The sequence below is a fragment of the Musca vetustissima genome, unplaced genomic scaffold (genome assembly GCF_032173495.1).
Source record: "Musca vetustissima isolate MV318-11 ecotype Yass unplaced genomic scaffold, APGP_CSIRO_Mvet_v1 utg39050, whole genome shotgun sequence".
Taxonomy (NCBI): Eukaryota; Metazoa; Arthropoda; class Insecta; order Diptera; family Muscidae; genus Musca; species Musca vetustissima.
Window position 1 is genome coordinate 52,534 of NW_026886967.1, and position 12,279 is coordinate 64,812.

General features: G+C 32.3%; 2 protein-coding genes across 2 annotated transcripts in view; one reads left to right on the top strand and one right to left on the bottom strand.

The window, feature by feature from the left end:
* LOC133334469 (serine/threonine-protein kinase unc-51) overlaps positions 1-12,279 on the bottom strand; it is a 45,251-nt gene that overhangs the window by 15,415 nt on the left and 17,557 nt on the right.
* On the top strand, positions 1,248-10,376 carry LOC133334470 (toll-like receptor 3). Its single transcript, XM_061542763.1, has 7 exons — positions 1,248-1,307; positions 6,907-7,139; positions 7,204-7,460; positions 7,524-7,799; positions 9,506-9,839; positions 9,937-10,137; positions 10,210-10,376. The coding sequence occupies exons 1-7, from the start codon at positions 1,255-1,257 to the stop codon at positions 10,374-10,376; spliced, it is 1,521 nt and encodes a 506-aa protein (XP_061398747.1). The 5' UTR covers positions 1,248-1,254.

Sequence of the window (12,279 nt, forward strand, 5' to 3'; positions counted from 1 at the left end):
TGATAAGATTATAAGGCGAAAAAGATTATCACTTGGGTTGTTAACACAAGCAGCAAAAAACATAAACAATAAAAAAAGGCAGGCAAGCAGGCGGCGGCAGGCAACCATTATAAAAACTAAAACAAGAGAATTACTCTTTATTCCAAGAGATAAGTAAAACCGTAAAAACAACTGTTTGAGAGAGGGAGATAGATTCCACCATTCCACCAGAAAAATCCCCAAAGATGTGATAGTTGCTTGTTTTATGAATGAAATTGCATGGGCGAAAGTGTTAGCAACAAAAACAACACATTCCTATACTCAACAACACATTCACTTACTCGGAGAGTGAATGAGAAGGGTAATGAGAGTGAGAGAGATCAATAACCACTGTAATAATAATAATGATTATCACCCGTTATTATTACTTGTGTGTGGGGAAAACAATTACGTGTTCTCGCAGGCATTACTCACAAAGAGTAAGAGAAGAAACAAACAGAATAGAAATGAACAAGAAATGGAGAGTTGCGTAGACAAATCTAAGCATGTAATAAAAAACAAAACAACAAACCATGGAAGGTTAGGTGAGTGCGTGTGTCTGTGCTTGCTTTGAACAGTAATCACTCACTCTCACCACGGTTGTTGTGGTCGGTCGCTGCTGTGACTGGTCAAGATATTCAATAGAAAATAAAAAAATATATCAACGTTAGTTCAATAAAGGCAGGCAAACAGGCAGGTTGAACTAACTAGTAAAAAAAGAAAACAACAAAAAACGCAAAATAAAACAAAAATGAACAAAACGAATCATAATTAATAAACAAAAAGAGCCAACGAACGAATTTAAATGAAAGGAACAAAAAAACACACTTCCCAATTAAAATGTTACATTAAAAAAAGAAAACCATTGAAACGAAACGAAATAAAACCGGAAAAATATAAAAAAACGAAAATTTAAATATCCGTTAATTGTACACCAAAAAAAAGAAAGAAAAAAATCGAAAGAAAAGTGTTTATAAAAGAAAAAATAATTATTTTTATGTGTTTGAAAAATAAAAAAAATATATATTTTCTATTTTTTCCTTATTAGCTTGAGCGAAGTGATGGCATGACTGCAATGCAAAAACAAACATGTTTATAAATAACTGCAAACAATTTTAAGAAAAAAATAAAATAAATAACACAAAACAACTAACACACAAATCCAACATAAAATACCAAATACAAATATTTAACATCATCTACAAGAGAAAAAAGAATATACCAACAACTACAAAAATGCATATTTCATATAAATTTGGATTATTTTTAATATTTATTATAAGTTTAAGGTGGGTATACCAACGGAATATAAAACAAAAATTTAAATGTTTTACATTTTTACAGGATATGCAAAAAAATATGAAACCCCATTATGTAAAAAATAAATTTGAAATTCCTTCCTTACACTCAAAGAAATCTGTTGATTATAAATGAAAAAAAAGAACATGTCAAGAAAAAGTCCAGGATATGCAAAAATATGAAATCTCCTATGGAACAAATATGTTTTAATGAGGACATTTTTGAAATTTCTTATTACACTCAAAGAATGAAATGACAATGAAAAAATACAGGATATGGAATTATGATCACCCGTATAAATTTAGCATGACATTTTTTTTGGAAATTTCATGATACACTCAAAGAAAATTGTTAGTTAAAAGCAGAAAAATTTTGAAAATAGTATCGGATATGGAAATATTGAAACTCCTACATGACAAAATAAATTTAATTGGGCATTTTTTTGAAATTATTAGGAAATCAAAGAAAATTGTTATTAAAAGGTGGAAAAGTGGTCAAGAGAAGTACAGAATATGCAAATATGCCTTTAATATGAGCAATTTTTGAAATTTATCATTTACACTCAAAGAAAAATGTTCGTTAAAAATTATAAATTTCTTCTTAAAAAAAGGAGGCAAAAATGGGAAAGCAATTCATAATATTCTAAATCGTTACTTAGTTTAATAACAGGGGTTTCTATCCATCTAGAACCTAATATGTCCAATTACACTTCGGGAGGAACATTCGACAATGAATTTAATAATAACCAAAATATCGTCAACATTAAATATGAAATTGAGGTTAATATGTCCAACTACGAACCGATTTGTTGGACCCTGCGGCTATTTATTTTAAAATACAGAAATTTGGCGATGCTACTGTGTGAGTAGACTTCTCACATGAAAGAGTTAGTTGATTAATGTGGAGTTCGGGTCTTTAGTTGGTAAGAATATTTTGAAACGGTACCGCATCATTTTTGGTATTTTCTAGTCTCATTTTCGAGGGAAATAGCTATAAGTATACAATTCGGGTTCTCAGTGAATGAAAGGAATGAAATTTCCATATGAAGAAATTCCATCCCATTTTAGATATTTTTATGGTCCTAGACACATTTTACATCTGAAGTGCCTTTTGTATGGCTTCGCAAGTTATTGATGGGTTAAACGTTTCTTCGCAGGTTTTACTATGGGTCCATTTATTCACATAGCTTCATGTAAAACTCCATTCCATTTAAGGTATTTCCATGGTCCCGAATTTTCCTAGTATGGGTTTCGGAACACAAAAACTTCTATAATTGACATAGTCTATTTAAAATTTATTGTCCCATATTGTTTAACATTATGGCTAGAAGTTGTTATTTCCAGTTTTTCCGATGTTTTGACATAACCCACATTTAAGGATCCGCACCATTGCCGCTGCCTTGATGACACTAACCGAATTTTCCAACCTAAGTGTATGTAATTAAGTATTTGATTTATTCATGGGATTGAAAACCTCCTGACAGACAATAACCAAGCTGGTCTATGTCTTGACATTGCCTCCCCATATAAGGGTTTCGAACAATTTTGAACGACAATCTCATGGATGAAAATATATCAAGTCTACCACGGCCGAAGTTATTGAGGTTTTTTGTCTTTTTTATAAAAAAAGGTACAACTGTAAGAGCTCTTATAAAGGTCCTACAGTTGTTTTGTTAAGAACATGAAGTTTTGTTGTGAAGATTTTTTGCAAAATGTCTACAGGCATTCTTATCTTCTCACATGGGGCTCCTCATAAAATTTCAAATAACATTTTTACGGATGTCCAATAAAACTCAAGAAACTCCTATTAAATTTCACCGAAGTTTTTTTTATGTGTCTCAAATTGTATTTTGCAACCCTAACCCCAATTTCCGAATGCAAACTGCATTGAAAACGATAAATCCCCCACCCAATTAAGGTAATAGTGAAATTAACAAGTAATTATTACAAAATTGACATTTCATCAAATTACAGTTGTTGTTGTATGGTCGTTGTTGCGTCAAAATTCCCCTATCGAGAAGCTCAAATAAAAATTCTTTTTAAATGTTACCGCTCTCTCTAGGTGGACATAACATAAAAAACCAACAACAAATACACCAAAGTAAACTATTGGAAATAAACATAAAAAACAACAACAATATATTGACGTGTGTTGGTGTGTCATGGTATGGTTCGATAAGTTAATAACAACATGGAAAACTTCACACACAAAATTGGAAATTATTTCAGATTTTGAAAAAAAGTCAAATCGAAGAAGAAAAAAAATTCAAAGATAAACCTGAACTTGACGACGGACGGTGTGTTGTTTCAATAATAATAAAAATAATTATTATTATGATAATAAAAAAAACACAACAATGCGCTTCGCCGTATTTATGACTCAATGAGAAATGGAATTATGAAAGCTAGAATAAAATACGAAAACGTAGAGCAAAAACAATTGTTAAGTGTAAATTTCACACAAAAATTAATAATAATTCGAACAAAGTCCATAAGTAATTGCCTGATATCAAATAAATGCTATTTTTTCTTGATATAAAAACCTTTTACTTATGTCGATCGCTACATACATATGTAGATATGTAACAGCTGCTACCACACACGTTGTCTCAACTAAATTATAGTTGGGGAAAATTAAATAATGCGATATAAATTTTATTTTAAAATAAAAACAACATTTTTTTATTCGTTTCATGAAATAACAATTATTTTGCTGTGACGTTCCATCGAACGGAAAGAACCTTTAGACTTTCGAAAGAGGGGGTTTCATCAAAAATCTGATTTCAGTGAATTTTTTTATTGTATACAAGTTCAACTGAGTTGAACCTTTTATGTATGCGTCAAAATATGTGAATGCCAATGAATGTTGGACCGGACAGGTTCAACACAACATCAATCACGACAAGAAAAAAAAAAATAGATATGGAAATTTATATCTGGTTAAAGGAATTTTTTAAATAATTTCAGAATTTATTTGGAAAATTTTCAAAATTTCTTTTGCAATGAATATCAAGTGGTATTTTCATAGAATACATATAAGAAAAAATCAGCAAGGAACTTCTATATGCTGAAAATCAAGTTAAAAACAGATTTTTATGTCAAATATACTGCCCTTCTGCTAAACAAAAGTTGCAAAATAATGAAATTTCGTTTTCACCGGGCCCTTAATAAGTTATATACTTTTTGGGAGGCTTTTATCGCTACTTCACTTCGGGGCTGTCAAGGCTGTATGAGGACTTAGATATCACAATACACATAAAGAGTAGTTTTATAATATTTCCATGTGCCTTTGATCCCATCCTTCTCATGCAAAATTAATAGAATTATCAGAAAAAAACGACAGACCCTCTTAGTAGATCAGGAGGTATGTAGATGGAATGCCAATATCGTCTCTCAGAGAAAAGATAACCAACAAATCTCACAGTTTTTGAAGTGCTAAGAGAGTTTTTTATGTAAAAAATAAAAATATAGATGATCTATAGGTTTTCTCCTAGAGGAAACGTGTGAGATCATTCCAAGAAGCATCAGTTAATATGAATTATAATTAGCATTTTCTAATTTTTTAGGGTTCACACATAGTCAGAACTTGGACCCACATTTCATCCATATCAAACCGAAATTAAACTACCATGGCTAGTGAAAAACTCAACAAAAATCCCACCACATCGATTAAAAAAATTCGATAAGGAACTTAAAAGTTCCTGGGATTTATATCTAAATCTGAACCGATTTCCATGAAACTTCACGTACGTCATTCTAGGCCTAATTCAGTACGCTGTGCCAAATTTCGTGCAAATCGAATGATATATAGGGACTATTTACATAAAATCGGGCGAAAATATATATGGGAGCTATATCTAAATCTGAACCGATTTCCACGAAACTTAGTACACATCATTCTAGACTCAATTCAATACGCTGTGCCAAATTTCGTACCAATCGAAAGATATATAGGGACCATATACATAAAATCGAACGAAAATATATATGGGAGCTATATTTAAATCTGAACCGATTTTTACGAAACTTTACGTACGTCATTCTAGGCCTAATTCCGAAACATATATAGGAACTTTGGCGCACCACTTACCTTAAATCGGACGAAATTATATATGGGAGCTATATCTAAATCTTAACCGATTTTTCCCAATTTCATCCTTGAGCCAAATAAATGAGCTGTGCCAAATTTCATCCAAATCGGCTGATAAATGTGGCCTGTACTTTGTTTACAATTTAACATTAACAGACGGACGGACGGACGGACCGACGGTCGGACGTACAGACGGACATGCATAAATTAACTCAGAAAGTGATTCTATGCATATTCTCAACCATGGATCTATCTCGTTTCGTATTGCCTGTTACAAACACATATGCACAAAGACATAAGTGACACAGTGTTGTGAACGGTATAAAAATGAGACCACCATGCTCTTCAAATTACCTACAATCGGACGATTATTAGGAATTATTTTATAATTGTTCAATTTTTCAATACCAAAGATTCGGACAAAAATTCCCAAGTTCTACCTTCATAAGTATCGACAAGCAAATGAATTTGAATTAAAATTTAGTTATTGGATCTTCCCGACAAGTACTTCGAGAAGTGTTACGAACGAAATCATTTGGTAAAGGGATGTCAATAATTTATTTTCTCAAAATTCCTCTGAAATAAATTTTAAACCCCAATTTCAATTGAATTTCGAAAATTATTCAAGATTCTTATCTCATTTCTCACCTCAACAAAAATATTCATCACAATGACATCGAACATTTTCCCTTAGTTTCAATTTCCATTTAAAAAAAATCTTTGAAAATTAATCATTCATTCATTTCCAAGCATTGACGACTAATTTCCAAAGATGATGGCTAATTAAAATTCAAGCTATGCCACTCAGTATTCAACACACATTGCGGGTTCTGCTCACATTACGGGTTTTCGTTGTCTAGCCGCCCCTTAGAGGAGGAGAAAAAAAACCAAAACACAAATGAATTCCCATAAATGCTCCTTGGCTGTTTGTCTACGTCATTTCCATATCTATTTTTGGTGATGTCTTCTTTAAGGTGGAAGAGGGGAAAAAACTAATGTCTATTGGCTTCTTCCGAAGGTCCTTAAGTCCGTGTTTTTTTCATATAACAAATGCCAGCTAATGAAATATGTTGTTCCTTCTTCCTTTTTGTTTTTTTAGCCAGTTCTATTGACACTTATGACGGTAGATTATTCATATTTACACAAAATGAGAATGTCTCCATGTGTATGTGTGTAAGTGGGTGTGTATTTTTGGGGTTTGGGGAATAAAAAGTTTACTTTTGTTTGTGGAGAACATACAAATATTGTGTGGTTTTTAAAAAGGATGAATGAAATCAATATTTAAGGCGCCAGTATTAAAATACTTAGGGAAAAATAAAAAAAATATTAAATTTGAGGTTATGTAGAAAGTTAGGTTAGGTTTGAGTTGGACATACAATTTTTCAAATTTGTAATTTATTATTTTTTTATAATTTTAAAATATTATTTTTTTAATTTCCATTTATTTTTTCATTAACGAGAACCTATAAATATTAATTTTTGTTTTCTTTTCTCTTTCAGTTTCTGTCACACAAGGGCCGCTCCTGCCCAAAATCAAACATCACCCACAAATCAGGATGAATATCCCGATGATGATTATGATGACTATTATGATGATGGTGAATATGAAGCCAAACAGGCGGCAGCCACTGACGCACAATCACGAGCAGCCACAGCTCCATCTACTGCCTCATCCACAGCTGTGAATTTGGCCAATTCTCTGCTAAGTTTATTTAGTGGAGGTGATAGGGGAGGTAACTATACACAAATATTTAATTTCTCGATTTTTTAATTAATAATTCCATTTGCTTCTTTTAGATCATCCCCCGCAACGCAGCAATCATGTGGTGGAACCCGTCTGCCCCAAATCCTGTCTCTGCCTGGAAGATTTCAAATATATTGATTGTTCCAATGGCCGCCTAACCGAAGTACCCCATGACCTACCAAATACTGCTGTTATTTTAGATTTAAGCCATAATCGTATTAAGGAAATTAAGACAAGCGATTTCGCACATCGCCTAAAATTGCAAGAGATTAATTTAAGCAATAATTTAATAGAGAATGTTACAGAGGAGGTAAGGGCGCCCATCCTATTTTAATTTTTGTATCCCAATTAAATCCATCTCTCTCATTTACAGATGTTCGAGGACTTGCCTCACTTACAACGTTTACGTTTATCCTCCAATCGCCTAAGCGAATTGGATCCCGATACATTCCGTGGTGCCAGCGATTTAAGTTTATTGGATTTAAGTAATAATCCCATTAAACTACCCGTCGACGCATCATTTCTAAATCAACCATCTCTGTTGGAATTGAATTGCCGCAATTGTTCATGGTCGGAACTGTATGAGGATACATTTAAAAATACACCACATTTGACGGCACTGCGTATAGATAATAATGATTTTAATAAGGTATGTTCAGCACCCAACAAAAAATGTCAAAACAAAACTATAATTTTATAAGATAAATTAGAATACCGTATGGAAATCTATTAAAAAAAAAACAGACAACAAATTTCCAGAATGACATTGAACGGCGTCTTCTACCCAACCTGAAACCAAAACCAGCAACTTCGATGGAAATGGGTTTAAGAGTAGTACGAATTTCCAAAACTTCTTACTTAACCCAATTCTACACCCCCATAGTGATCCTAAATCCAAAGGTCAAGATTCCAACTCTTTTGGTTCACCAACAATGCAAATTATACCAAAGTTATTACACTCCAAATTCCAGGATTCCAACTCAATCGGTTCATCCACAATTCAAACTATACCAAATTTAGTACACAGTAGTACAATTTCCAAAACTTGCGACATACCCCCCAATCCTACACCTTAACAGTCATCCCAAATCCAAGTTTCAGGATTCCAACTCTATCGGTTCGCCAACAATTCAAACTGTACCAAATTTAGTACACAGTAGTAAAATTTCCAAAACTTGCGACATACCCCAATCCTGCACCTTCACAGTCATCCCAAATACAAGTTCCAGGATTCCAACTCTATCGGTTCACCAACAATTCAAATTGTACCAAATTTAGACACAGTAGTACAATTTCCAAAACTTGCGACATACTCCAATCCTACAACCCCACAGTGATCCTGACTCCAAATTTCATTGTTCCAGCTCTATCAGTTCACCCAAATCCAAATTGTACGATTTAGTACTTTTCCTACACATAAGTAAAAGATTTCCAAAGATTTCCGATTTGTATCTTCAAATTAAATTTGTACAAAATATAGTACCATATAGTTCTTTTCATACACATGAGTACACGATTTCAAAACCATCTCCTTATATCGACACTACACTTCCCAACCCCAATTCGCATTCCAAATTTCAACTTTCATGCTACGAAATTATACCAAATTTAGTACATTTTAGTACTTTTTGCATACTTATAGTTCGAATGTCCAAAAACCCCTTTGTCTATATCTATTCTACACTCCATCAGTCAACCTCAATTAAAATTTAAGAGTTCTAGGCCTACCGGGTCGCCATTTTAGTACTTTTCGTACCGTTTTAGTACGAATTTCCAAATAAAAAAACCCAGTCTATTTGTCACTTTTGGACCCGGAGTGTGACCCTCACCCGAAATTTCAAGATTCTAGCTTCAGCCGTTTTGTCTGGGCGTTGATGAATCGTTAAGTCAGTCGGCCTGACAATCTATTAAAAATGGTCCTATGACTAAAATAAATATTTTTATTTAGGAACCCAGAATTATGACCCTAATAATGTTCTTAAAATATCAATTTATATTTAATTTCAATACTAAATTTATTTTCAAAAAAAAAAAAAATTACTTTTTTTTGCAATATCTTCTTTTCTCAAATGCCTCCCTCATATATCCAAAAATCACATCTGGCAATGCTATCCACAACATGATAAAATAGAAAAAAGCTTTCACATCTGTTTGTCAAAATGAAGAAGAAAAAGCTTTTGCCACAAATTCGTGTTGTTTAGCTTTTTTGTTGGTTTGGTTTTGTTTTGACATTCATGTTCATTTTCAAGTCATTCTTGTATTCGTCGCTGTTGTCGTTGTTGTTTTGTTTCGACATTTCTCTAATTGCCGTTTTTTCTCTATCCATTCTTTCCCAACCAATCCGACCATAAACAGAAAATCAATACCAGAGCCTTTACACCGCTGAAAAGTCTAATCAAGCTGCGGGTACCAGAATTGGATCAGCAAAGTACCGAGGAACTGTGTAACCTGCTGAAATTCATTGACAACATTAGTTTTAAGCGTTTCGAAGTTAGCTGCTATGAATTGGTGCTGGGAGCATCATATAATGAGAGTATAATTGTGGTCACAGATCCGCCATACAAACAGCCGACATCGTTGGGGGAAATTGAAACGACCAGTGCAACGGTGGTGGTGGAAACAGAAACAACGGCTGGTAATAGTATAAAAACTGCAACGACAACAACTGCAGCAGCCGCTGCTGGAACGGGTAAGTTTGGGAAAACAATGGGAGTTTGTTTTTCTTTTTGTTGTTGTTGTTTAATTAAGTGTTAATTAATAATATTTGTTTTTCCCCTCCCCGTTAGATATCAAGACCATGTCTTCCTCCTCAACAACACTTACACCCGATATATTGCTGGAGCAAAATGAAACAGATGTGATAAAGGCCTCAGTGGGTTTGTCGGGTAATGAAGCAGCCAAGACAGTAGATGCCAAAGGTGAAGGTGGAGAAGAAGAGCCGTATAAGGTGCCCATATCACAGGAGGCCATTAATCAAATGTTAATTGGTAAGGATTTTATTTTTCAAATTACAACAATAACACTTAATAATACTATATTTCCTTTGTTATGCTGTTTAGGACTCATGATAATATCCGTCATTGGCATTATCATTGGTGTTTTGTGCCGCAAAGATGTTTGGGGCATGAAAACGAAATGTTGCCGCACCAAAAAACCCGAAGAAAACAAAACCATGGAAAGCAATGGCCAAGCTCCCGAAGAGATACCCTTGAATAAAATATCTTAAGTTAAGGGAATAGAGAGAGGGAGAGAACAAAAATCCACACAGAGAAAATGTATTTATTCCATTCTAAAAATAGTAGTATAACGAATCCAAAAAATTATATAAATTGTAAATATTTATTTTTATTATTTTTAAAAATGTATCAAATATCAAAGTTTCCCCATATTTGTAATACAAAAAAGTTAGGACGTTAGTTAAGAAATAGCATAAAGGAACAAAATTCAATTTTTTGTGATTGACAGACATTCTTGTAACTGTAATTTAACAAATATCAAAACTCCCCAACCTAGAAAATATGATATGGTGTTTAAATCTAAACAAAAACCTTGCCAAAAATCTGACCTAAATCGATGGAAATTGTAATAAAATATTTCATTTTGAAATATAACAACAACAAACATTCGAATTTGGCAGTAATGCTTTGCTAAATTAAATTGAACATAATAAACATGTTCCCAATACTGAAAGAAGCTACTACTTTTTACTACGATACCGAATGTTCCTTAATGACATCGATGAAAATAGTAAAATCTAGTAGACTCTTGCAGTAAGGAAACAAACCAGGATTTTTTGTCGAAAGTAAGCTCAGATTTACTATTTTAATTTCGGCAATTTTTTAGTTTTTTTGTAGAGATTGGTAAGGGGAATGATAACTCCTTATGTCACTCATCAACAAAACTTTGAATTGCCACAGAAAAAACAGTCCAATCTGGACTTTATTAAATTACTTTTAACTTAATTAATTGCTATTCAGAATTTTTGTTCTGAAAAAAAAAAAAAAAAAAAATCAAAATAGTTCAAAGAAGTACTACAGATTTTTTTGTTTGTTGTAAAGGTCTTGAGAAATATTTCTATAAATCATGCCTATGGGGGGCTTCTCTAAAGTAAAAAATAAAAAAAAAATATTTTAAAACTAAATTAAACATTGAAAACAAATTTCGATTCAGAATTTTTTGTCTGTAGTAAATTTTAAATAACTTAACGAATAGATTTTTTTATTTCATAAAGAACAAATCATGTACCCAAAAAAAAAACTACAATAAGTGATCATTTTCTTGAACAAACTGAAATATGACTATAATTTATTATGATTTTTTTTTTACTTTTAAGAACAATTTCTTTTACCAAAATGTTATACATAAGCTTCCTTTTTTTGTTGGTGTATTAACTAGTCTTGTAATATTCTTTCTTTTTTAATTATATATATATATATATATATATATATGGACCTTCCATTTAGAATACACAAAACAATTTCGCCTAATATGTAAATGTAAGTAATTGTAAACATAGCACAATTTGTTTGTAAGTTATAGGGAAGAAAAAAAATAAAGAATTTTTTGAAAAATATTTAAGCGAATATGTTTTGTAGCAAAGACGATCTGTTGTTATAGAATATTATAAAGGCTATTGAATCTCCTCTATAAGAAAATCAAATTGTATTCTTAAGAAAGGTATATTTTTCTTCTAAAATGGAATCGTTTGGAATTCTTCTAGAGGAATATGGAATGATATGCTGTTAGAAGAAGATCTCTTTGGTATTACTCAGAGGAAAATATATATTGGATTTTTAAAAGGAGATCCTTTTGATTTCGTATGGAGGATAATGATATTCTCCTCTACGTGGAAAATCTGTTGTATTTATAAAGATAATCTATTTTTTAGAGATTTTCTTGCAGGCTACGTTTTTTATTTATTTTCCATATTCCTGTCAGTAATAAACAGAAAATCAATACCAGAGTATTTGTACTGCACGAAACTTAGAACACATCATTGTAGACTTAATTCAGTACGCTATGCGAAAATTCGTGCAAATCAAAAGAATTACAGGGACTTTGGTGCACCATTTACCTAAAATCGAGCGAAACTATTTATGGAAGCTATATCTAAATCTGAACTGATGTCC